At 43.5% G+C, this 27,530-nt stretch overlaps 1 protein-coding gene across 4 annotated transcripts in view; it reads left to right on the top strand.

Moving 5' to 3' along the window:
• Positions 1 to 27,530, top strand: part of SPIN1 (spindlin 1) — a 36,899-nt gene that overhangs the window by 3,015 nt on the left and 6,354 nt on the right. For 3 of the 4 annotated variants that reach the window (XM_068271447.1, XM_068271445.1, XM_068271446.1), the window contains exons 2-3: positions 19,633 to 19,852; positions 25,912 to 25,960. In XM_068271447.1, coding sequence (XP_068127548.1) covers positions 19,801 to 19,852; positions 25,912 to 25,960 — 101 coding nt within the window. In that variant the 5' untranslated portion in view covers positions 19,633 to 19,800. Of the gene's footprint in view, positions 1 to 5,978; positions 6,044 to 19,632; positions 19,853 to 25,911; positions 25,961 to 27,530 lie in introns of those variants that run through there. The other variant, XM_068271448.1, reaches the window with a different exon arrangement.

The raw sequence follows: 27,530 nt of genomic DNA, 5'->3' as shown, positions 1-27,530 counted from the left end.
GAAAAAAAACTGGCTTTTGTTTGAAGCAGTAATCAAATCTTGTTTGAAAGAGGGAGTATGGATACGGTACTTTTGGAACAATTTTTAGCCCTGAAAAAGGCAGGATTTACCTAGGCTCGACTGGATCTTTGCAAAGTTGGAAAATGACTTAGGCCTCTTTTCCACGCACTGTTGAGCTGTGTGCTCAGCAAGCAGTTGCCAGGCTGGAGTGAGCAGTTATCAGGCAGCAGCAAGCAGTAGTGAGAGTTTTTTAAGAGGCATTTAACTACCTATCAACAGTCCGTGGAAAAGAGGCCTAATTCTGTCCGGCATCAATCATTAACCTTCCACATCTGATTACTCTTGTGCAAAGTTCCAGTTCAGCCCAGGGGAGTTGTTGTAAAGCAAGAAAACTGGAAAATTAGGATCCTAATACAATGTAAATGTAACATTAGCCCTTACCTTTATTTCCATTTTCTATTTTTTTTTTATTTTATCCTTGTTTTTAAACTTAATTGTACAACTGAGCAACTCTTTCTGCAGCTGCAGGACGGTTTGTTCAATGGAGCTTTTTGACAATTAGCGGTCTCTGAGGCTAGTACACATGTAAGTGCTCTGTGCAGAAGTAGCTGTCTTAGGCCATCTTTGCTAAGAATCTAGCATGTGGATTGCATTGCCGAGAGATCCGGACATTCCTGCTCTGAATGCGAAAGTGTATGCCAAAGTTGTGTACTGGAATTCAGGTGTAAGCCAAGTGAGTTTACCTTGCAGGATGCTCTTGCTTTTCGGGAGCATGTTTTTGCTCATCCCTGATCTTGGCTGAGCGCACTGGTCCCCTCATTGCCCCATTACAGGAATTGCGCCATGTTGTCCTCCCTCATCATAGCAACAGAACATGTCAGCCTTGTGACGCATCTGTACGGATCTAGTCCCCAATCCTTTGCTCGAGGGATAGACCTGATCTCTATGGGGAGTGTACCTGAAAATCTTTGTATTGGCACCTTTAGACTGTTCACAGTGGGGCATTGCTTTCCCTGTGTTTAAAAAAACAAAAAAAAACAAAACCACAATGGATAAGTTGTGTTGTGCAGTGCTACACTTAGTTAATACTAAAAGGGCCCCTTTCCACTAGCGTTGTGGATACAGAGTACTTTTCATCTACTTCATGCATCACAACAAGCATGTAATGCACAATGTGACTTTTCCTCAGTTGCATGTGATCCTGCTTTTACAGGATGTGCAACGCCCTAGTGTGAACATAGCCTAAAGCTTTTTCTGGCCCATAGCTTTGTTTTTCCCTGTGAGAGTAGATGGAACCATATTGAAATCTAAAACTCCTCTGAATAGCTGAAGCTGTGTAATCGGCTGGAAAGAGAAAGTTGTAACCAGTGTTCCTTTAACGCTACGTACATACGTCCAATAAAGTGCACGACCAGCACTATGGCAAACAAACACAAGTTATTTTCCACACCAACCAACTGAACACCAGCTCGTTTACATATTGCGTGCGCAAGCAAAACCACAGATTGCATGAGAAGGCTGCATTCAAAACAAGCGCATCGTTCAAACGACTTTTTACACACATGACCAACTGCATGATATCAGCCCAACAGCCGAGTGAGTTGATCCTTCAGATTAGGCAAACTGCCTGTTATCAGTCAATCTTCTAGTTGTGTGCACAGGTATGATTGTTGTCCTACAGACCAAAATCAGATGACAATTGGGCAGTTTGGTTGAGCGTGTGTACCGGCCTTTAACTGAACACTTTCTACATCTTGCCAGTTACACATGGGCCAATTCTGCCCCAAACTGTACTATGAACAGATTGTGTAGGTCAGAGGTGCTCACACTTCTTCAGCTTGGTAGCTGATTTGAATATTACGAATTGAAAATGATCTACCATCTAGAATCCACCCACTGATGCAAGCCACAACTGCAGTACATGGGTAGTCCATCAGTGATAACCACAAGCTGCCAGTCAGTTTGCAGAGTTCCCCCAACCCTGTCCTCAAGGCCCACCAACAGTACATGTCTTTCAGAAAACCACAAGCCTGCACAGGTGGGGTAATTAGTGTCTCAGCAGAGCTGATTAATTACTGCTTTGGATTTCCATAAAACATGCCATGTTGGTGGGCCTTGAAGACAGGGTTGGGGAACACCGGGTTAGAGGACTATCGTAGAATCCTCGGTAAGCTAAATAGAACAGTGCTTGACCAAATAGTAGCACATAATGCTTCTAAATGTTTGGCTCCCCACCTTACAACATCACAATCCTCTAAACTGCTGTGCAAAGCTTCAGAATAGCAGATCGCACTTAGCTCACTCCAAGACAGAATATGACCCGTATTTTTACATATATTATCAGTGCTGTGCAGTCGGTACAAAAATCTTTAGACTCAGTTTATGAAACCACCAGCTCCAACTCTAGGTACCCAAAATGACTCCCGACTCCTTAGTCTAATACTTACCAAGGCTGTGGATTTTGTACAAAAGTCATCCAACTCCGGCTTTTTCAGTTTTATGAAATCTCCGACTCGGGTACCAAAAATTGCTCCGGCTCCAACTCCACAGCCCTGTATACAGGTCCTTCTAAAAAAATTAGCATATTGGGATAAAGTTTATTATTTTCTGTAATGTATTGATAAACATTAGACTTTCATATATTTTAGATTCATTACACACAACTGAAGTAGTTCAAGCCTTTTATTGTTTTAATATTGATGATTTTGGCAAACAGCTCATGAAAACCCAAAATTCCTATCTCAAAAAATTAGCATATTTCATCCGACCAATAAAAGAAAAGTGTTTTTAAAACAAAGTCAACCTTCAAATAATTATGTTCAGTTATGCACTCAATACTTGGTCGGGAATCCTTTTGCAGAAATGACTGCTTCAATGCGGCATGGCATGGAGGCAATCAGCCTGTGGCACTGCTCAGGTGTTATGGAGGCCCAGGATGCTTCGATAGTGGCCTTAAGCTCATCCAGAGTGTTGGGTATTGCGTCTCAACTTTCTCTTCACAATATCCCACAAATTCTCTATGGAGTTCAGGTCAGGAGAGTTGGCAGGCCAATTGTGCACAGTAATACCATGGTCAGTAAACCATTTACCAGTGGTTTTGGCACTGTGAGCAGGTGCCAGGTCGTGCTGAAAAATGAAATCTTCATCTCCATAAAGCTTTTCAGCAGATGGAAGCATGAAGTGCTCCAAAATCTCCTGATAGCTAGCTGCATTGATCCTGCCCTTGATAAAACACAGTGGACCAGCACCAGCAGCTGACATGGCACCCCAGACCATCACTGACTCAGGGTACTTGACACTGGACTTCAGGCATTTTGGCATTTCCCTCTCCTCAGTCTTCCTCCAGACTCTGGCACCTTGATTTCTGAATGACATGCAAAAGTTGCTTTCATCCGAAAAAAGTACTTTGGATCACTGAGCAACAGTCCAGTGCTGAGTCTCTGTAGCCCAGGTCAGACGCTTCTGCCGCTGTTTCTGGTTCAAAATTGGCTTGACCTGGGGAATGCGGCACCTGTAGCCCATTTCCTGCACACGCCTGTACAAGGTGGCTCTGGATGTTTCTACTCCAGACTCCGTCCACTGCTTCCGCAGGTCCCCCAAGGTCTGGAATCGGTCCTTCTCCACAATCTTCCTCAGGGTCCTGTGACCTCTTCTTGTTGTGCAGCGTTTTCTGCCACACTGTTTTTTCTTCCCACAGACTTCCCACTGAGGTGCCTTGATACAGCACTCTGGGAACAGCCTATTCGTTCAGAAATGTTTCTGTGTCGTACCCTCTTGCTTGAGGGTATCAATGATGGCCTTCTGGACAGCAGTCAGGTCGGCAGTCTTACCCATGATTGCGGTTTTGAGTAATGACCCAGGCTGGGAGTTTTTAAAAGCCTCAGGAATCTTTTGCAGGTGTTTAGAGTTAATTTGTTGATTCAGATGATTAGGTTAATAGCTCGTTTAGAGAACCTTTTCATGATATGCTAATTTTTTGAGATAGGAATTTTGGGTTTTCATGAGCTGTATGCCAAAATCATCAATATTAAAACAATAAAAGGCTTGAACTACTTCAGTTGTGTGTAATGAATCTAAAATATATGAAAGTCTAATGTTTATCAGTACATTACAGAAAATAATGAACTTTATCACAAAATGCTAATTTTTTGAGAAGGACCTGTAAATTTTGAAAGTGGCTTGACTTCAGGTTTGCTTTATACATTATGGCTATCATTCATAAAGCATTTCCGCATGCGGAAATGCTTAACCTCCCCGGCGTTCTATTGAGATCGCCAGGGAGGCTGCGGGAGTTATTTTTTTTATAAAAAAAAAAAAAAAAATTTCATGCAGCCAACTGAAAGTCGGCTGCATGAAAGCCCACTAGAGGGCGCTCCGGAGGCGTTCTTCTGATCGCCTCCGGCAAGCATAAGTAACAAGGAAGGCTGCAATGAGCAGCCTTCCTTGTTTGGCTTTCCTCGACGCCATGGCGACGAGCGGAGTGACGTCAGCCGACGTCCTGACGTCAGCCGCCTCCGATCCAACCCTTAGCGCTCGCCGGAACTGATTGGTCCGGATGCGCAGGGCTCAGGCGGCTGGGGGGACCCTCTTTCGCCGCTACTCGCGGCGGATCGCCGCAGAGCGGCGGCGATCAGGCAGCACACGCGGCTGGCAAAGTGCCGGCTGCGTGTGCTGCTTTTTATTTGAGGAAAATCGGCCCAGCAGGGCCTGAGCGGCAGCCTCCGGCGGTGATGGACGAGCTGAGCTCGTCCATACCGCTCAGGAGGTTAAAACAGCTGACTTTACCGACCACTTAGCAAAGTCAGCATTCATAAAGCCTCTTTCCGCATGGAAAAATGACACTACCGAGCAGAGTGATAAATCACCGCCTTGTGCGGTGATTATCGGTACATATGTAGCAAAATGTTCATTCATAAAGATCACCGCAAGCGGTGTGAGGTCGGGAAGTACCGCTCCCTCTGATGTGGCGATACCAATGTAAGTGAATGGAGTCACACAGACCTCCCAGGCAGCTGCAGCAGAGCGGAACACAGAGAAATGTATCAACTCGGCAGCTTCCGTGTCTCCGCAAGCCTACCGCCAGCTTAGTTCAGGGAATCTCCGCACTGCTTCCGCACATGGATACTTTTTTATAAATGCCCACCCAGAAGTCTAAAAATCCGACAGCGGTGTTTTCCCGCACTGATTCTCTTTACCGACAGCCTGTTCATGAATGATAGCCAATGTCTCTAACACAGGTTGCTGAAGACCATGAATCCACACAGGTCAGCTGCTCCCATGCACTGGCAGGGTGCTTACTAAAGCTTTGCATAGCCAGTAAAGGAGTGTCTACTGCATGTAGTAGTCTGGTAAAAATCAGCCCCGACTCCTCAGTTTGATACCTCCAACTCTAATTTATATAAAACAATCTTGATGATAAAATATGTAACTTAAATATTTCATCACTGCTAAAGCTTAGGACTTTTAAAGCTATATTAAGATGGCATTTGGTTTTGGGAACAAGAACCTTTTGGCCAGGAAGCTGACACTCTACCCTGGCAGCCATCCCGGCCTGTCACAGCCAACATGAATACCCCAACATGTCTTCTGTATAATATTTACTGGAGCCCCATATCAGACTTGTTCCAGCATGTAGCTCTGCCACCTTAAAGCAAAAGGTGGCAGAGCCGATATAGAAAAGACCAGGGACATTTTTTTGCAAGGGGGCAGATCTGTGCACCAAAACCCAGCTAATATGGGGTTCCAGTGAATCTTCTGAAACAGAAAATGGGCTGGGACATCCTAACTTTTAAAAAGGCACTAAAGCGAAAAAAGAGTAGCAAAGAATATATTCACTTTTTTCAGTTTATAAAGTGTGTTTATCTATCTCCTCATTCTCTAATATTTACAGTTTACACACTACTCAGCATTCTAGACGATTTTACAGGGCAGGCCGATGAACTTTTGAACTGTCCTCTGGAGAGAAAAAGAAAATGCAGTGACTGACAGTTGAGATATCAAGCTTCAGAAGACAGAGCTCTCGGTGACTTTGAAAGTAGTGGAGGTCAATGCTCTTTTGCATAGATAACTGGAGTTTCTTAACTATTCCTGTACTGGAAACAATATTAGACTTGTCTCTGCTCCTAATGTTTTTATTTCTTAGCTGTACTACATATACACTTCATTATATCATAATTTGTTTTCGCTTCAGTGTATCTTTAAGCATTAATGTTTTATGTATACCTGAGATACTTTAATTAAATTGGGATGTAACATTAAAAAAATAAATTCATAGTACAAACCACAGTAGCATAGGAGAGAGAGTACAGCATGTAAGGAGGTCAACAGCTGTTTCGCACCCACTCAAAAGGAGTGCTTCATCAGAACAAAACGGCTGTCAACCTCCTTACATGCTGTACTCTCCTATGCTACTGTGGTTTGTATTATGGATTGATTTTTTTTAATGTTTTTAAATAAATTGGCGTTTTAATTGGAAGTGCCCAGCCGCTTTTTCCTCAAGTTGTTGTTGCTGGATTATTACTGGGCTTTGAGCATTCCAAGGATGCTGCATTAGCTGGCCCTGTGCACCGATTTCTCTCGATTGTTTACATTTAGGATGTAACTGTTAAAGAGAACCCGAGGTGTGTTTGAAGAATGTTATCTGCATACAGAGGCTGGATCTGCCTATACAGCCCAGCCTCTGTCGCTATCCCAAACCCCCCTAAGGTCCCCTGCACTCTGCAATCCCTCATAAATCACAGCCTAGCTGTCGACACACAGCGTGTGCCACAGCGGGCTGTGTTTTTCTCTATAGTGTCAGTCTCAGCTGCTCACCCCGCCTCCTGCATAGCTCCGGTCCCTGCCCCCCTCCCTTCCCTCTAATCAGCGGGGAGGGGAGGGAGGGGGGCAGGGACCGGAGCTCTGCAGGAGGCGGGGAGAGCAGCAGACTGACACTATAGAGAAAAACACAGCCCGCTGTGGCACACGCTGTGTGTCGACAGCTAGGCTGTGATTTATGAGGGATTGCAGAGTGCAGGGGGACCTTAGGGGGGTTTGGGATAGCAACAGAGGCTGGGCTGTATAGGCAGATCCAGCCTCTGTATGCAGATAACATTCTTCAAACACACCTCGGGTTCTCTTTAAATGAAATGTCCGAACTGCAAAAATGACATCTACTTACCTGGGGCTTCCTCCAGCCCCTAGCAGCTGATCTGTCTTTCGCCGCTGCTAACGTGTCCCGGGATTCCTTCCATTCTCGATGATCACCTCGCCAGATTGGGATCTTTAGTGCCTGCACGAGAGCCGCAGTCCATTACACCCACGTGGTCTGAAGTGTACTGCACAGGCGATCCTGGGACATGGCAGCAGCGGCAAGGGCTAGATCAGCTGCTAGGGGCTGGAGGAAGCACAGAGACATAGACAACACCTCTGCATTCAATATGCACAACATTCTCAGTGGATTCACAACAGCTCTGCAGGGGGTGCATATTTAGCGTATAGTATGAGTTTATTGTAGTTCCCACCTCCAAATTTAACATATCCAATTTTTATTTTATTTTTATTTTTTTTTTATAAGCAAAGGGAGCTTGAACATCATGTAGAAATTGTACAGAAGCTGGCAATGGTTACATGTTAGGCTACGTTCAGGCCCAATTTGGTGATGTGTTGCGACTTGGGGCATTTTAACACAGAAGGTTGCACTGCAATAGTAAGTTTATGCAACGTTCATGATGAATTTCTTAGGAGCAAAGTGATTATTTTCAATGTGTATACATATATAAACTGTTATAAACTTGTTTTTTTTCTGTACATGATGCTTACTCCGGGTATATAGTGAAGTGGGCGGCACAGGCATCGGTGTGAAACAAATGATCGGCTGAGTTGATGCCTGAATGGCTGCAAAGATTACCTATGCCATCCAACCCATGTTCGCCAGTAGCTGGAGTTTCTTGTTTGCCTGCCAGGCTTAACAGAGATCATTTCACATGTGATACATAGCATACAATGGAAGTTAGCGCTGCTGTTACTCTTTAGCAAGGATGCACATTTGGTGAACTATAAAGACTAGCATATCTTATGCCTAGTACACACCACACAATTTTCTGTTAAGGTGGCCATACACTTATAGATTTACAGCAGATTCGACCATCAGATTTCTGTCCGATGCCTGTCAAGTCGAATCTGACAGATATCTATCTGTGTGCCACACACTAGGAACAGATTTCCAATAGATTTCAGAATTAAATCTATTGAAAATTGATCTAAATGCATTATTGGACCATTAGATCCAATGCAACTCTATAGGCCATCCTGTCAGATCAAATCGATTGAAATCGGCCACAAATCGATCAAATGGGGAATTTGATAGAATCTATTTCTGATCGATTCTATAGAATCGATCGATCGGTGGCTAAAATCGGTGTACAGCCCCTTAAGATTTTACGGTATGTTTTTGCACCGTGTATAGAGCCAGCGGCTTGATGCCGGCACGTCCCCGCGGGATCTCCTTATCTTCCAGCATAAAGCCCAATCTACACGATAAGATTCTTTATACGATTCATTTACGATCCGATTAAATCCGACATGTCCGATCGGGATTCAATTTGCTTTGCCATTGCAATGGCGAATCGAATTGCGATCGGACATGATACCTGCCAGATAATTTCCAACATGTTGGAAATTAGATGGTTAGATAGATATATGCCTAGCAATTAAGCATTGTTCTACTCAGCAGGAGATAACCAGAAGACAATGCACCAGAGATAATGACCAGTCTCTACCAGTACTTTACAGAAAATAATCTAATTACAGAAAATCTTATGCTGGGCATAGACAGTTAGATCCGGCGGCTCTATTAGCTGCCGGATCGTCTCCCGCCGCATCCCCCCCAGATCGATTCCCGCTTGTCCCCGTGGGCGCTTCCTTATCTTCCGCTCGATTTCCGCTATTGTCCACCCGCTGGTATCGAGCAGGGATTAGATCCGCGCGGTGATCGGAACCGTAAACGCACCGTCTATGCCCAGCATTACAGAAAATCTAATGCTGGGAATACACGGTACGTTTATTCCCGCATAATCGAGCCGCTGGCTCGAATCCGGCTCGTCTTCGCGGGCGCCTGGATCGATTCCCGTTCGTCCCTGCGGGCGCTTCTTATCTCCTGCTCGTTTTCTTTTATTGTCCTGCCCGCGGTATCGATCCGGCGGGTGTTTGGGTATGTCGGATTTTATCATCGGCCGCCATCAGCGGCACGATTATGCAGGAACAAACGTACCGTGTATTCCCAGCATTACAGTAAATTGTATGGTGTGTACTAGGCATTAAGCCTCCTCTACACGGGTAGATAAGGCTGCGATCCGGCGGCTTTTAGCCGCCGGATCGCCTCTTCCGCGTCCCCGCTCACCCGCCGGATTCGAGTCCCCGCCGGTGCCGCTTATCTTCCGCTTTATTCCCTGCCATTGTCCCCTCGCGGGGAACGAGCAGGAAATCGGCGGTGGGGAGATCCGTCCTGTTGGATCTTATCAATCGAGCCGTATCAGCGGCTCGATTGATGAGCCACATCGCCGCCGCATCTACGTGTGTAGATGCGGCTTTAGGGATGCATAGCTAGGCAACACTAATCCCAGGCTGGACAAATCGCAGCACGTGTCCTGCAACGAGGTAAGCAAAACTTCCTGCTCACACTTGAGCCGATCACGCAACCTCTCCAAAATGCAGCCAATCAACCAGTCGAACCCGTGCTGCCTGTGGAAGTAGCCGAGCATTGATACGTCAGCAAGCACCTCTTGTGTGCCACAATTAAGCCTGTCAGTGTCACATTGCTTGTCGGGAAGATATATATGTACTGTAAAGTAAATCTACAAAATCCCTCATGGGGAAATGTAGTCCAATACTTGTCTGTAAGAGGTTCACAGCTGTCAGATTACAGTAATTTTTGACATAGTTCCCCAGAACGCCGGGGAGGTTAATACAGTAGATGTAGCTTAGTTGTGATCTCTTTCACCATGTACTGTTACAGATGTGTCCAGTTTATAAAACTGGTACATACTATTTGCATTTTTGCCACTGAAAAGGTTTGTGAAGACTCCTAATTGACTGAATGAAAATGCAGTACTATAGTATATTTCATGTGCTTGACTATGACTTTCTAATATAGTAAACTACTTTTTCCAGTCAACAAAGGGATTCTTCTGTATTTGCATCTCATTGGCCATCCCTACTAGTGACACTACCACACATCAGGCTTTTATTCTTACAGCATAGAATAGCATAGAATCTCGTTATAGTAAACTCAGTTCTCATGTCCCAGCAAAATGCGCCTGTATAAGTCTACAGTGTATGACCAATTCTGATATAGTAAACTTCTGATCTAGCAAACTACTTTTCCTGGTCCCTTGGGGGTTACTTTAAAGAGACACTGTAACTAGGAAAACTTCCCCTGGGGGGTACTCGCCTCAGGAGGGGGAAGCCTCAGGATCCTAATGTGCAGATGCCGGAGACTTGCGCCTGCGCAGTAGAACGGACCCGACTGAGATCGGTTATTTCTGCCTACTTCAGAGTACAGGCCTGCGCTGGAGCCGGGAAGGTAGATATTCACATCGCCGACGTTTGGAGGGGCACATCGGGACCTCCGTGGGATGCAGGAGGATGGGGGAAGCCTCGATAGGATCCCGAGGTGAGTAGGGGCCGGTTTTCTCAGTACAGGTTTTTTTTTTTTTTTAAAGGAGTTGTCGGCCGTAAAATGCTGCCCCCTGATATACTTACACGGTGCTTTCTCCAGTCCCTTGCATCCGAAATGTCCCACGCCACATCTCCGCTCGCAGCCACCGACCTGGAGTTCCTGCCGGTGCAGAGGCTGACCTCGAGGTTGTCCTTACTGCGTCTGCATGAGCACCTCTGTCAATCAAGCCCATGTTGTCCGTGGTGTACTGCGCAGGTGCAGTAAACCAGACAGCGTGGTTTTCCTGTTGAAATAGATGAGGTTCTCATTTATTGTGGGTTAGTACATGTTATGGGTGGGCTGTACACAAGCTAGATGCATTTTGCACCAAAGGCTGTGAGAGAAGCTGTTAGTTATGAACACACTAGATTTTTGTTCTTGTGTGAAAATCTAGTATTGGTAAATCCGGACTATGACTGTACCATAACATTATTTAGCTGTGTCTTGTGACAGATTAGAGACTTGTATGAGCAAGGCTGAATTAGCTATGTACTGCATAAAATGGTACAAGCCATGTGGCAGATCTTTACCACAGCTCATAGTGTATATCTCAAGGGTTATGGTAATATTGGGTAGCTTCAGTGCACACAAAACATCAGGTTAGTAGCAGAATGTTTATGGGGTCTGGTTTAGGCATATAAATATCAACTTATGTAGAAGCAGGCTGCTGCTACCCTGGTTGCTATAATAGAGATAGTGATAGAGAGATTTTTTTTTTTTTCCTTTTTTCTTCCTTCTGCTTTTTAAGCCACAAATTCTTTGGCTGAACAGCAACTGTACAGTGCTTGTTCCCCCAAAAGGTTGGTTGCCCTTATAATTGAGCAAAAAAATTAAAGTGGGACATATATTTAATCAGGGCTGTGGAGTCGGGGCAATTTTGGGCACTCGGAGTCGTGGTTTCATAAACTGAGGAGTCGGAGTCTCATGATTTTTGTACAAAATCCACAGCCCTGTTAAGTATTAGACTAAGGAGTCGGAGTCTGAGCAATTTTGGGTACCCGGAGTTGGAGTCAGTTATGGTTTCAGAATCTGAGGAGTTGGAAGATTTTTGTACCGACTCCACAGCCCTGTATTTAATGGTGTTAAACTTCAAAACTTTAACCCTTAAATAGAACCCTAGGTGGGAGACGTAGAGGCTGACCTATTTCCTTTTAAACAATGCTTGTTGCCTGGCTGGTCTGCTGATCCGCTGCCTCTAATACTTTACACCAGTGTTCCCCAAACCTGTCCTCAAGGCCCACTAACAGTGCATGTTTTGTGGAAATCCAGAGGTAGTTAATCAGCTCTGCTAAGACACTAATTACTCCACCTGTGCATGTTTGTGGTTTTCTGCAAAACATGTACTATTGGTGGGCCTTGCGCATAGTGTTGGGGAACTCTGCTTTAAACCATACACCCTGAACAAGCATGCAGATTAGGTACTCTGACTTTGTCTAGTACACACCATACAATTTTCTGTTGGATTTTTCTGTAAAGGTGCGTACACACGCACTACATCCGGCAACGACGGGTCTTTCAGACCGTACCACCTGCTACCTATACTGGCGGGTCACCAAATATCTAGTATAGATGAGCACATCTGTCTATCTAATACTTTGACACGAGGGTACGTCTAGCTTCCTAACAGGAATTTTTTTTTTTTTAATCTAATAAAAATGGTGTACATTTAATTTTTTCCCCACCACCAAATGTCCATGTTTTGACACCACACTTCCCTTTGCTACTTTTTCATTGACCTGGCTGGAGGAAAATACCTATGGATGATACTGTAATGGCTGCATTGACAAGTGTACAGTCCTGGCTAGATGAGATCAATCTTGTTGAATGGTTAAAGGCTAAAGCGGAGGATTTGATTTGTATTGCATTATTGTTCACATGCAAATTGAGTGGCATCCCTATAGTAAGGTTTTTAGTGCTACTTAAAATATTTGCATTCTTTTTTTTTTTTTTTAGATCTTTCTGGCAAATAAAGTCCTCAGGTGCAGACAGTTTATATTTACAACAACTATATATGAAATTTGATGCTTCGGGGGAAGTATGTATTCCCTGTTCACATCTCCCTGGACAATTTTGTTTTCGTCTAGATGTCGAGGAAGATTGTAATTTAGGGGTTTGCTGTGTGTGTTTGCAACAGGACAGCTAAGCAATTTGCATGGTTTAAAAACAGATATGGCAGTCTCCATATCCTTCTCATTTCACATGTCCTTTAACTTTACAGCACTTGAAAGATAGAGCCATGGTTTGATTAATTTAGAAAGTGTCATGTTACAGAATTCCTACATTTCAATTTAAAGGTGGCCGCTAAGGATACAATTTACTAAATGATCGTTTACAAACGATTCTTCGTATGAACGATCAGAAATTGTTTGGGACCACTAATGGGCAATAATCGCCTAACCAATCAGATTAATGAAATCGATCAGAATTTCGGATCAATTTTATTTATCGGATTGGATAAAACAATTTTGTCCATTAGTGGTCCCAAATTATCATTTCCTAATCGTTGGTAAACGATCATTCAGGAAATTCTATAGTTAGTGGCCACCTTTTAGATGCTTGATCAGAAGTTCTTTTCATTTCGGACTGAATTTCTTTTTAAAGGAATAGTGTTTGAAAGAAGAAAACAAAACAAAAAAACCTTGTTAGAGGCTTGATAATAAATCCCCTCTCTGATCATAAAGATGGCCATAGATCTAGTGACCTGGTGGCCTGATTGACCAAACTATTAGACAATTTTATCGAATCGAGAGAGAATAGTTTTTCCAGTATATGTGGTCAACAATTAACCGGTATCTTGGTGAAACGCATTGATTTGTTGGTTGAGCTGGATGGAGTTGATCATAAAGGAATCCGCTACTGTTCACATGATTTTGAGTGACAAATAATCCATTTATGGATTCAGAGCATGGGGGCACACTATCATTCAGATCGATTAGTAACCACACTGTAGTTGTTTGCTTAATAAATCAATGCAAACTCGCTAGCTGTATGGCTACCTTCGCACTTTTCTGCATAACTATTGTATGCATTGTAAAGATAACCACACCTTTTTTAAACCTTTTGTGCTTTCTATCCCTCACCACCTACAGCACCAATGAAGCACAGCTTGGTGTGGTTGACTTCAACACTATTGGTGTGTTTTAACATTATTGATTTTATTAACCTCCCTGCAGTTCTAATTACTTGCTGCGCACGGCAGCGGGAGGTTTTTTTTTTTTTTTTTTTTGGCTAGCCTAGCGCTAGCTACATGCCCCCTCCCTTCGCTATCCCTCCCACCCCTCTGGCACAAATACCCAACAGGAAATCCAGTTCTGAACGGGATTTCCTGTATGGGCTACCCCCATTGCCATGGCGACGGTCGGACTGATGTCATGACGTCAGATGGAGCCCCGATCCACCCCTCAGCGCTGCCTGGCACTGATTGGCCAGGCTGCGAAAAGGGGTCTGGAGGGGGGGGGGGGGGCGCGGCGGCGGCGATCGGCTGTTACACGCAGCTAGCAAAGTGCTAGCTGCATGTAACAAAGTAGTGCTTGCAGACAAGGGGAGCCACCATGACACTGCTATACAACTCCATCTGGCTGTGTTTCTGCAACAAGCCGGCAAGAGTAGCGTAGCACTTGCTAGAAGACCTTAGAACATCCACCACTGTCTATGGGCAATCTTCCCACAGACTGAAGCATCCACCACCTTAAGTGTGGCTACCCATGTATGCCTTAAAGGATACTCGAGGTGACATGATGAGATAGACATGTGTATGTACAGTGCCAAGCACACAAATAACTAGGCTGTGTTCCATTTTTTCTTTCTCTGCCTGAAAGAGTTAAATATCAGGTATGTAAGTGGCTGACTCAGACAGGAAGTTACTACAGTGTGACCCTCGCGGAGTCAGTTGGCAATCTTCAGCAATGGAAGTCCTTGGCTTCTCTAGCATTGCACATGTGTAATGTTGGCCTCAGTACTATCATGAGCACTCCAATTGGTGGCCAAATAAACTTGGACCTGCACAGCTTAAGAGATGCATGTACATAAACCTTTTGAACATAAGAGATGGCTCATACTTTTTATATATATATCTATATCTCTATCTCCAGGCAATATGTCACTAATTGGAAACTGAGTAAGGGTTCAAACCCACTATAAGCCTTTTCTAAGCGCCAGTGATTTGAAAAAGCTCTTGCTAATGCAATGCTATGGGGGATTTTTAGAAAATCACATTCCTCACTTGGGATCTCACCCATGGCATTACATTAGAAAGAGCTTTTCAAATCACAAAGCGCTCCTAGTGGGTTTCAGAACTCCATAACCCAACAGAAATTGATCAGTAACTGCTGGGCTTGATTATGCTGAACTAGGAGAAACAGCCGCACCTAAGAGAATAAAATGCACTATAAACAGCTTAAAAGTGTGAGGTAGTAGTGGACTTGCCTCGATTGGTCTATTTAAAGTAAGGAAGAAAAACGCACTAAACTGAAGTCTACCCCCATTTCACTATGGTGTTTTGAGGGCAAACTATATTCTTCAGGCAAGAAGGGAGTCACTTAGGGACAGTATCTCTGTGCTGTTTGATCGGCTCATTTCCATGTCAGTGGACGTTTGCATGAGTTTTCAAATTTCCAGTGAGTATGGTCAATGAGATGCAGATTTCTATGCTAATTTTATAGAAATGTAAATGTGTTCAGCTTGAAATGAAAATCGGAGCCTTTATTATTTTTATTTTCCTCCCCCATTTTCAAGCTGCATACTTTTTCATAAAATTAACATAAGAATTTGCATCAATTTGGAATTGTGTACATCTCATTGACCATCGCTAAACTCTACTGCGCAACACAATATTGTAAGCTAAGCAGAACATCACCTACACTGCATTTAGCTCTTACAAACAAAACAAATTTACCTCCAAATACTTGAAGCTTAAAAAAAAAAAATCACTGTTACATTAACCACTTTAGCACCACAGGGTTTTTTGCTTAAAAACCAGAGCAATTTTCACATTTCAGCGCTCCTCCCATTCATTCACCAATAACGTTATTGCTACTCATCAGATGTAAATGATCTATATCTTGTTTTTTTTCCACAAATTATGCTTTGTGAGGGTGATATTTGCTTTTAGTAATTATGTTATCTGTGCATTTTTACTTTTTTTTTTTTTTTCAAAATTTTCCCTTTAAAATGCACAATTTCTCCATTTCCATCCACTATAGTTTTCAAATAAACAATGTTACCATAGGTAAAACCCACACATTGTATTTGCTTATTTGTCCTGGTTATCTCAACATTTAAATAATGTTCCTAGTACAACGTATGGCGATAATATTAGTTTCTGGTTTGTGTTTTTTGTTTTCTCATTGTACTCTATCAGTAATTAAAAGCCCTTATCTTCATGATTAACAGTAATACACTCTCATGGCATACATATTTTAAAAGCTAAGTCCCTAGGGTAACTATGTATTCTCTTTTCAATGCTGTCACTTTTTTTTTTTTTTTTTTTTTTTTACAAGTATTTCTTTGGGGGCACCGAGTACATGAAAACAAGTTTTATTTCTTTTCATTCAGTTTTCTGGTAAAAACAATCACATGACTTAGCCCTCAGTTGTCAAACAACACAAAATCTATTCTCTCACTTGTCACGGTTAAAATGATACCCTATATATATAATCAGATAGCTTATTGGGCATACAGCACACTGTTTACCACAAGTACGCCTATCTACTTCCCTGAGCTTCAAGTAAAGTTTTGTGGGGAGTAGATAAGCGTAGCAAGGGATTCAAAGTGGTTATACTTCAGAATTGCCTGTTCAACACTGAATTTTTGTCATTGTGTTTATGAAAGAGAGGCCAGAGTTGAAAGAAACCATGTGTGCTGGACAGTTTTACTCCTGCACAGATTTCCTTGCTCCTGTTTACTTACATCAAAGCTGTCTTGCATAAAACCGGTTTTTAATTGCTGAGAAAATTGAACAAGGCAAGAGGGTGCTGTGGGCATCTTGAACACTTGCAATATATGGGATTTCCTTGGTCTGTTTTTGTATTTGAGAATATGTGCAGACCCGTTAATGGCTGCCTATTGTTTAGCCATCCTATGAGAAGTGAGTTATGCTGGGAATACACGGTTCGTTTTTGCCTTCGTTTAAACCTTCGTTTCGATTGTGCCTTTTGTCCTTTTCGATCCCGAAATAATCGATCATACGGTTAATATCACCAGCCACGGTTTCGTTTTTTTTTTCGATTCTGATTGTTTCGTTTTCCCAATGATCGAAGGCTGCAAAGAAACGAAACGAAAATCCCTTTTTACAGGGACGGACTAGCATAAACGAATATATAATCGATCTGAACAGCCATCAAGCCTACCAATGGCTCGATTAGATGGATAAAGAGAGATAATATCAAACATGTTCGATCACTAGTCGTTCGTTTTTGGGGTCTATTAATCGAAACTATAATGAGATTATGACTATTTTCACATACGTTTTCAACACTCGATTCGTTTACCGAACGAATCGAAGGTTTAAACGAAGGCAAAAACGAACCGTGTATTCCCAGCATTATTCTCAGCAGTTGTCACAGGTGATGTTTGAAAGGAATCCCACAATCTCTATTCCCTACTGGATATGCAAGCTGCCTTAGATTATATGGTATCAGGTTTCTCATTATAATGAAATGTGAGCTGTTTTGTAGTTTCAACTTTGCAGTAAAATCTGGCTAGTGCATTGCAAGTTAAGATGCGTACATTTTCATATATATAATGACTAGCTTCCATGTTGCCATTCTAAATAATTCCATGTTAAAGTGTGCCCGAGGCGACATGTGACATGAGGTAAACGTGTATGTACAGTGCTAAACCTATGAATACCCGGGGTGTTTTACTTGTTGTTTTTTTGCTGCCTGAAATAGTTAATTTTTAAGGATGGAAGTGACAGCTTTTGTCTTGTCAGTACCTTGTCAGGAATTTAGTAAACATCACTGATAAACTAATAGCCATAAAAGTTTTTCTGGCAGAATACATGTTTCTATGTATTTCTGAGAGCAGAGGGAGAGAGTCAATATAGTTCATGTATCTTCTTTTAGGGACCCTTAATAGGCTGCAACTGAGCAGAGACAACAAAATTCAGTCTACTTTCTAAATCTTCAAATATAAAATAAAATCGTGGGTTCACAGACAGGAAACTGCAGAGTACGTGCTCAGAATTTTTGTGGGAGGGGTTTCACCTTTCACCACCATATCAGCCATACAGCGCCCACTGATGGTCTGTTTGTGAAAAGGAATAGATTTCTCATGTAAAAGTGGGTATCAGCTACTGATTAGGATAAAGTTCAGTTCTTGGTCGGAGTTTCTCTTTAAGTTGGACATGTGTACAAGATCTTAACCACTTGATGACCCACCCTTTACCCCCCCTTAAGGACCAGCGCTGGTTTGATTGATCTGTGCTGGGTGGGCTCTGCAGCCCCCAGCACAGATCAGGGTGCAGGCAGGGAGATCAGATTGCCCCCCTTTTTTTCCCCCCTATGGGGATGATGTGCTGGGGGGGTCTGATCTCTCCTGCCTGCTGTGGGTGGCGGGGGGGGGGCACCTCAAAGCCCCCCTCCGCGGCGAAATTCCCCCTCCCTCTCCTACCTGCTGCCTCCCCCTGGTGTTCTGGGCTGCACAGGACGCTATCCGTCCTGTGCAGCCAGTGACAGGATGTGGTCTGTCACATGGCGGCGATCCCCGGCCGCTGATTGGCCGGGGATCGCCGATCTGCCTTACGGCGCTGCTGCGCAGCAGCGCCGTACAAATGTAAACAAAGCGGATTATTTCCGCTTGTGTTTACATCTAGCCTGCGAGCCGCCATCGGCGGCCCGCAGGCTATTCACGGAGCCCCCCGCCGTGATTTGACAGGAAGCAGCCGCTCGTACGAGCGGCTGCTTCCTGATTAATTAGGCTGCAGCTGGCGACGCAGTACTGCGTCGCTAGTCCTGCAGCTGCCACTTTGCCGACGCACGTTATGAGTGTGCGGTCGGCAAGTGGTTAAAGAGAACCAGAGACTAAGCACCCTCATGTATTTTACCACATATATCAATGGGAACATGACAGTAAATGCCTACTCTGCTCTTTGTTTCATTCTTCACTGCTCAGTCTGCCAGTTATCAGCTCTGATAAGAATCCCCGACTGAGCATTCAGTCTAGCTGTGCCTCGAATGATTATAGCTGAGTCAGTCTTCTGTGATGTCTTTTCAAGCCCAAGCCTTGCCCCCTCCTGGCTCTGCTTTCCTGCTATGAGAATACATAGAAGGAAAGCAGAGCCACAAGGGGCAGACTTGGGTTTGAAAAGACATCACAGAAGACTGACTCGGCTATAACATTCCAGGGCAAAGCTAGACTGAATGCTCAGTCGGGGAGTCTTATCAGAGCTGATAACAGGCAGATTTAGCAGAGAACAATGAAATAAAGAGCAGAGTAGGTGTTTACTGTCATGTTCCCATTGATGTATATGGTAAAATATGTTAGGGTGCTTCATCTCTGGTTCTCTTTAACGACCAGCCACTGGTTCCACGTGTTTCCTGTCAGTTCACGTGAACAGCCTGCGAGCCTCCGATCGCGGCTCGCAGGGTAAATGTAAACACCCGGGGACGTAATCCCCGGTGTTTACAAGGAGATCGGCGATCCCCGGCCTCTGATAGGCTGAAGCCTATCTGAGGCGGTACAGGACGGATCGCTGTCCTGTACCGCCTATATTGGGAAGGAGAGGGAGGGGGGAATATCGCTGCGGAGGGGGGCTTTGAGGCTCCCCCTCCCCCCGCTAGGCACAACTAGGCGGCTGCGGTCAGCAATCCAGCGCAATCCAGCTGAGCTCATCCATACCGCTAAGCTGGTCAATAGCAAATATTCTGTAGTATCATTCATGTGATGCAATTGATCGTTGTAAGTTTGTAATTTTTTTTCTTTTCTCCATCCTTCAGGGGTGACAGACTTTAGAAAAGCATCTTTGGGTCGGTGGAACTTTTCATCTGAAAGGTGGAAAGGAGAGGGATTATTTTTTCATGTGTACTGAAACAACCACAAGAAGCTTGGCGTGATCACTTTTTCACCTAGATTGGCAGCTCTGCTGCCCTTTAAAACACAGATGAATGAAGACTCCATTTGGAAAGGCACCCGCTCAGCAATCAAGAGCTGATGCAGGTAAAAGCGTTATGCTACACCTCAAAAATGTTTATCTGAACTGAGCACATATACAGGAGCGCTGGGTTGTATCATTCGGGATTTGGAAAAGCATTATGCTCTTCGGATGTCTTCAATTGACTAGACAAAAACAATGTAGTTTCTCAGTCCTTAAAGGGAACCAGAGACGTTGGGGGAAAGGTTTTATGCATACCTGGGGCTTCCTCCAGCCCCATAAGCACGGATCGCTCCCACGCCGCCGTCCTCCGCTGCCTGGATCCGCCGGTACCGGGTCCCGTCATTGCCGCCAGTCGACCGGCGGACGCGCCCAATTATCCGCATCACATAGCCCCTGTAATGCGGAGAATTGGCCGCTTCTTCCCTATCCTTCCTCTCTGGTTCCCTTTAAGAGTATAGTTTGTCCCATCCCAACAGTCTTATTGAATTTTACGGTGCACCCTTGGCAACTTTTTTTGTGAAGAAAAAAAAAAAGCCAATGAAATGTGCAGGCATGTTAAATCATCTGTAGTGGCATTTTGTCGGCTCATGAGTATGTACAACTGTTCGGACGTTTCAACCATGGCCTGGGGTGTGAGTACAGATGTGGTCATCTTTGCATACATGTGTAGCTGTAAGTGCTGGGGTTGTGTATTTGAGTTACATAGTTGTTTGGGGGGGGGGGGGGACATGTCAGAAAATGTGTATTGCCTGACATAAAGTAAGACATTTAAAGCGCACCTGAACTGAAAAGAAATGTGTAGTATCAAGGACCATACACACGCTAGATTAATGTCTGAGGCAGCCAATTAACCGATACCAATCAGACTCATCGGGGCTAACTGGCAGACAAAACGCATAGGTTTGGTGAGCTGAATGTCTGATGGGTACTATGGGAGTACGTACAAAGGGAAACGAGCTGAGGAGGTGACCAAGATCCAGAGAGCCAACAAAACCAGCCTGCCCGGGTGGAGAAAACATTGTGATATGTGCATCCAAAGGCTTTCATTGATGGGGGTGGCATTTTAGGGGCACACTGCACCATTAATGGTATTATATGATTGTTTTGTAAGAAGAAACATTTATGAAGCGAAAGTTACATGGTTTTGGAATACAAATATTGGATTATAGTGTACCTAAGGCGAATCATACTTCCAGAAAGTCATTCAATGATGGACAATACCAGATAGGTCTCAACCCTTAACTTTTCAGGGAAAATTTAAAAGTATGGATATGAAAAGGGTTTAGACCCATTTAGTAATGTATACCCTGCATAGGCTTCCCATGTGTTCCTACCCTAACTACCTCCCCCCCCCCCCCCCCCCCCCCAATTTGTAGCATATTCAAGATTTTGCATAACTCCATGGAAATAGCTACTTCAGCCTTCTCCCATTGCGCCATCACTACAGAACCATACACCCTAGAACAGGCATGGGCAAACTTGGCCCTCCAGCTGTTAAGGAACTACAAGTCCCACAATGGGCTGTATTCATAAAAAACTTGTGGCGTAAATACTCGTAGAGGTAAAATACCGCAGCGGTATTTTACACTTCTGGGTGGTCATTCAAAAAAATCTTGAAAGCTGCGATGCAAGAGCGGAGATCTCCCGCTGAAAGCTGGCGGTAAGCTGTCGGAAGGCATGCGGAAACACTTCAGCCGGCAGAGTCCCTCCGTGCACTGCTCTCTCTGGGAGGTCTGTCCCATTCACTTGTATGTAATCCGCAAAATCAGAGGAAGCGGTATTTCCCGTCCACATACCGCTTCCTCTAATCTTTATGAATGGCCATTTTGTTACTTTTTTCTAGATAAATCTAGAAAAACACTGGAGAAGGCGGAAATTTCTCGCTCTGCTGGGGGATTGTAGATTTTCATGCGGGAACAGCTTTTATGAATGCCCACTTTGCTAAATGGACGGGAAAATCCGCTGTTTTGAGCGGAAAACTTGCGGTAAGGTTTTATGAATAGAGCCCAATGCATTGCAGGAGTCTTGACAGCCACAGTCATGACTCATAAAGGCAAATGCACTGTGGGACTTGTAGTTCCGTTACAGCTGGAGGGCCGAGTTTGCCCATGCCTGCCCTAAAACCACCACAGAAATAGGAGCACCTTTTACCCCAAGCAGTCCTGTTGAACTCTAGTACCTTCCTCAGTAAAATTCCTGACACCCCTGAGCATTCATGTACTTGCGCCCTAATGCGTGACCTCGAGGTCTGACTCACGCTTTTAAATCCCTTCCTACCGTCTTACTGCTGCCAATGCGTTGTGTACCACAAATAAATCCGAGTAGGAGTTCGGTTGTACTGGGTGAATAAAGCGGATTCTGATATCTGACAAGAGCTTGTCTGATAGGTTATCGTTGCCGTGCTCCTCTTCATGCACGAGCGGAGTCTTACTGCACTTACACAGTAAGCTGGAGATGCGCCCCACAAGCAGCTCGGTGCTGTTTTGCAGTTCTGGCCATGCTTATGGTGGTGCAGCATGACCACCCTTGCTCATGAAGAGGAGTGCGGTCATCTTCAAATAAGGCCAAAGCAGTGGAAGTCTGGAGGAGGATGTGGGTAGCCTCTGGAGTTTCACAGTATTGCCTCTTGGGTAAGTATTATATTTTTTTTGCTTTAAAGGGAACCTTAACTGAACGGGGAGGGGGGGGGGGGGGGGGTTTCAATTACCCGGGGCTATTACCAGCCCCCTGCAGCAGTCCTGTGCCCTCAGAGCCGCTCTGGAATCCTCAGGTCCCCCGCTGTCACTTAGTTTCGTTTTTGACTACTCACCAGTCGGCGGGCCGCCATGCGTATTATTGGACGCATTCCCTACTGCAATTAGCACTGCGGAATGCGGCAACGCATATTTTTGTACGCGCTGCGGTCCGCAACAGCGCTAATTGCAGTAGAGCATGCGTCCAATAATACGCATGGCGGCCGGCTGACTGGTGAGTCGTCAAAAACGAAACTAAGTGACAGCGGGGGACCTGAGGATTCCAGAGTGGCTCCGAGGGCACAGGACTGCTGCAGGGGGCTGGTAATAGCCCCAGGTAAGTGAAACTCTTTACCCCCCCCCCCCCCCCCCCCGTTCAGTTAAGGTTCCCTTTAAGATCGCCTCAGTTTCTCTTTAAAGCACACCTGTAAGAATAAAAACTTCCCCTAGGGGGTACTCGCCTCAGCTGGGGGAAGTCTCTGGTTCCTTGAGAAGCTTCTACCATCAACCCTCACAGATGCCTTCCACCACTGGGGCCCCTGGACAAAAATTAATATAAACGCTGTTACCACTGCTGTGCGCACTAGTGGCTTTCCCATTGAGCTGTGGCAGAAATGGCTGAGCCCGATCTGGTTCACTCTGCTGCGCAGGCATGAGCAGTCTGCGCCTGTGCAGTAGAGCGGACCTGATCGGGCTGGGCTATTTCCGCCGGATCTGATCGGAAAGCCACAACTGTGTCTTTGTCGGCAGATTTTCTTTGGGTCTTGGTGCTGGAAAGTATAGATGGAGGTGGGGGAGGCCTCTTTAGGAACCAGAAACTTCACCCTCCTGAAGTAACTCCTAGGGATATATATTATACTCACAAGTGTGGGTTGCCAGAATATATTATATATTCTCCCTACAGGTGTACTTTAAGTGCTGGGAGTACCATTAATGATTAATACTGTTAAGAGCAAGTCCATATGAAAAGGCAAGTTTTGTATTTGGCAAGTCTCCAATCTGTGGGGCTGATTTGAGAAGTTTGAGGCTTGTGTTGGCTCGGTGTTTCACTCAGTATGGTGGTGGATTCAGTACATCAGCAGTAAGGGCCTTTTTTCCACTACCCTGCGATTTGATTCCGATCGCAAAACGCAAGGTACATTAAAGAGTAACTGTTAGCCCCCAAATTGAAATTTAAAACACTATTGCAATGTTTTATTTATTATATAAGTGAGCCAAAAAGCCAATGTAGAAGTTAAAAATCAATCTAATTTCCCCCCAGCTCCGGACACAAGCCGCATATCAGATACTGAAGTATGCAGAGCATGCCTATGTCTGTCTGATGGATGATATGGTTAAAAAGTAATGTGCATTTTACTCTGGGTTAAAGGCACATGTTATATGTATGCATACAATGTTAAATTGTATATATATATATATATATATATATATATATATATATATATATATATATATATATATATATATATATATATATATATATAATTTTTATATTTATTTTCTGTGATAGAAAACTATTTCAGGTGACTACCTAACAGTTTTTTGGAAGTGTTCCCAGGGGTGCTGCTGAGCACTTTTTGGAGACTTTGCCTTTTTTCTGTTGTCAAACGCATCCCAAACAATCTCAGTTGGGTTTAGGTTGGCCTATTCAGAACCCAGGTCATGTGACAGAGGACTGGTATCATAATTGTTTAGTTCTGTGATCCCTACTACTGCAGTAAACAAAGCTATAACTTTTTAACAGACGGAACTCTCTTGTCTTGATTTTGAAGGCCTATTGTTGTACAGTAGTGTTTTTTTTTTTTTTTTACCTTCGAAATCCTACCAGTTAAACTAGTTTTTTCTTTGATTAAACTGAATCAGAGTTCAAAGCTGATGGCTTTTTTGACGCTTGCATTGGACAGTGAAAATCTGACTGTTCAAACTCTTTATGGAGGATTCCCAGAATCTCCTCTATTCCTTGCAAAAGCACTCCCTGGAAAGTATATTTGAACAAAGAAGAAATCGAGAGCCCCAATAGTGTTGTTGGTTGTTGTTAGATTTAAAAATGATTATACTCAAAAGTGTGGGTTGCCAGAATATGGGCAACCACTGATAACACTTGCTGGGATATTGGGCCCGTCCCCACTCAGGCTAAGATGTCGCTCTCAGTAGACAGAAAAAGGGTGATCACACCCATCCAACAAGTGGATATAAACTCAGAAAAGTAACAGAGGCGCTAGAAAGAATAAAATACCTTAAAACTTTTTAAATGGGGGGGGGGGGGGGGGGGGGAGATAGGATGATTTGCCTCCCCAATAAGGACCCAGTGATAATAATCACGCCATTTATTCTTACTCCATCAATCTTTGCAAAGATTGTTGGAGTAAGAATACATTTTAAAGTATTTTATTCTTTCTGGCGCCTTTGTTACTTTTCTGATTTGTACAGAGAAGCTGCCCAGCATTTGCGCACTATTTTGGCATTTGGACTGAGTAACTATCATTAGGACCTGAGCCCACTAACGCAGTTGTCTGCCTCTGTCCACTTTTCAGCATCTGTAACATTGATGTGTAACTGAAAAGCAGACACAACTGCCTCAGTTGGCTCAGGCCCCTTAGTGCTTTTGAAAATAAAGAAAACCTGAGAGGTCCAACCTATTGTCAGCAACAAGGGAAGATTGTTGGCAATTTTAATATGAAATGTACACTGTATGCATAAGCCTGTATTTTTTTTTAAAGATCTATCATGAAAATGCAGAGAGCAGCATCGTTTTCATTTCTTGCTCTCTCCCACCAGGCAAGTTAATGGTCGACTGGTTCTGGCTCTTGATAACATTGCCGGACTCGTCCTCAGGCTTGTCAGCCCACCCCCTTCTGGTACTTGCAGGGAGGACTTTGAAGGGCTGGAGCTACCGCATTGTAGACAAGCAGCTGGATGCTCCGGAGTTCTCTCCCTCCTGCAGCCCTTCACAGTGCTTTCTGCAGCCAGGCGCAACTTGGGAATGGTGCATCACACTGACATGGGGCATAATGCAAGCCAAGACTCTTGGCTTTCCAATAATATGTAGATTTTCAAAGGGGGTAAATATCATTTAAAACAGGAGGTAAAGATCAGTTGACGGGGTAATTCGGAAGTACCGTAGGTAGTTCAAATCTTGGACTAATCCATCTCGTAGGGGATTCTCAGATATTTTGTTTATTTACAGAAACACTTAAAGTGAAAAAGTACTGTTAACATTGTCTTGTTCTTAATATTTTCTTGCCTACTGGTGTCCTTGAAGGCATTTTAATAGTAGGATAGGAAAAAAAAAAACATTCAGGAGAAAACTTAAGTGAATTGCATAAGGGCCTAATTCTTTTTGTGTTTCTTGATTTATCTGAAGTACTGATACATGTGTTTTCTAACAGCAAATGCAGGTGTTTCGGCAAATATGATGAAGAAAAGGACCTCTCACAAGTAAGTATAGAAAGTGTCTTGACAAATGAAGACACTGATTTTTATTTTATTTTTCCCTTACACAAAAACAAACTATTATCTTAACAAGAAATTTGCACAGAAAAAATACCTCTCGTAGGTCATTTTTAATATTTTGGTTTCTGGTTTACCTTCTGCCTCACTGGTTCTCAACATTTCTCTTCTTCAGAAATATCAGACTAGTTACTATGCCACAGCTCAAAAGATTGCTCGCCTGCTGCGATATTGCTTTCCTGACCATCACAATTTTTCTAGACACAGTAGACACTGCGGATGCCCATGATATCTGTGCAATCCTATGGGAATGGACAGTGTTCATTCTCACTAGGCTGTTTTCCACATTCATTTCAGCTCTGCTCACCTGTCTTCAGTCATCTTGGGTCTGGCAATGTCTTGGCATCTTTGCTCAATGTCCCATATTCTAATACAACTACGATAACTTACCTTGATAAAGCGCCATGTTTGTCAACTTCCTCAGTGTTATCCTTTAAAACATTTCGTTGAAGCTTTCCTGTATGGCTAACAAATAGGCAAGTCCTTCTCAAGGTAATTCACTATTGCAACCATGTGTCCACCAGGTTTGTATGCAGCCTTATTACCAGTTTTCTCACTATACATGAATGCATTACCCATATTTGTTTTCCCATAAGAATTTTCATCATGGTCTAAGCTCCTTAATAAAATCCAACATATTTATACCCTGGAGAAGAGGACCTCTTACATTAGAGAAACTATGCCTGCCTTTGAAAAATGTTGGGACCCTTGGACAGCTTGGACGCTGTCCCACACCTGAGATCCCTATTTGTGTCTCTCCCCCTCCTATATCTTTCTTTTATCTACCTAAGATGGTCTGGCTACGGCAAAATTGGCTTCATGGCTCTCAACGTTTCCTATCCTGTTTTCTTTTTCTTTTCCTTTTTTTATTTCCGTTTATTGGTACTTTCTGACGATCTCTGCATTGCTCCAGTCCACTGGTAATATTCTAAATTCCTCCACAAGGGACTAATGTTTTTCCAGTTATCATGGATATATTGTTACAGACTCTGTGTGGCTTGTCAGCATATGATACCATTACTGTATAATGGACAATTCTATATTTTTGTCATTTGTATATTTTTGAAAATAACTAAGTTTAAAAAAAAAAAAAAAAATTTCATCATATAGGGGATCAATTTTAGATTTTAAACAAAATTTTAGAATCCAAACAACTTCCCATTCCCCCCCCCCCCACCCCCATATCTCTTGTAAACCTTCAGAATTGGGCATTTTCAAATATTTGGTCTCCCAACAACCATTGTGATTGCACTTTTCAGACATGCAAACAGGATTGTCCGTGATTACGGTAGTAAGATCATATTTGCATGTACTGATATTTGATATGATGTTCAATGCTTCATAAAATTGTACTTGTTGGTTTAAAAAAAAAAAAAAAAAAAAAAAAAAAAATTCATTCGAATTTTCTAGGTGTTTGTAGGTTTTTTTTTTTTTTTTTTTTTTTTTTGTGTCCTTATTTGGTGTTTGGAATTTCTGGTGACTTGCAGCAGTCACACAC

This window comes from Hyperolius riggenbachi, chromosome 1 (genome assembly GCF_040937935.1).
Source record: "Hyperolius riggenbachi isolate aHypRig1 chromosome 1, aHypRig1.pri, whole genome shotgun sequence".
NCBI lineage: Eukaryota > Metazoa > Chordata > Amphibia > Anura > Hyperoliidae > Hyperolius > Hyperolius riggenbachi.
This window is presented reverse-complemented; position numbering and strand designations above follow the sequence as displayed.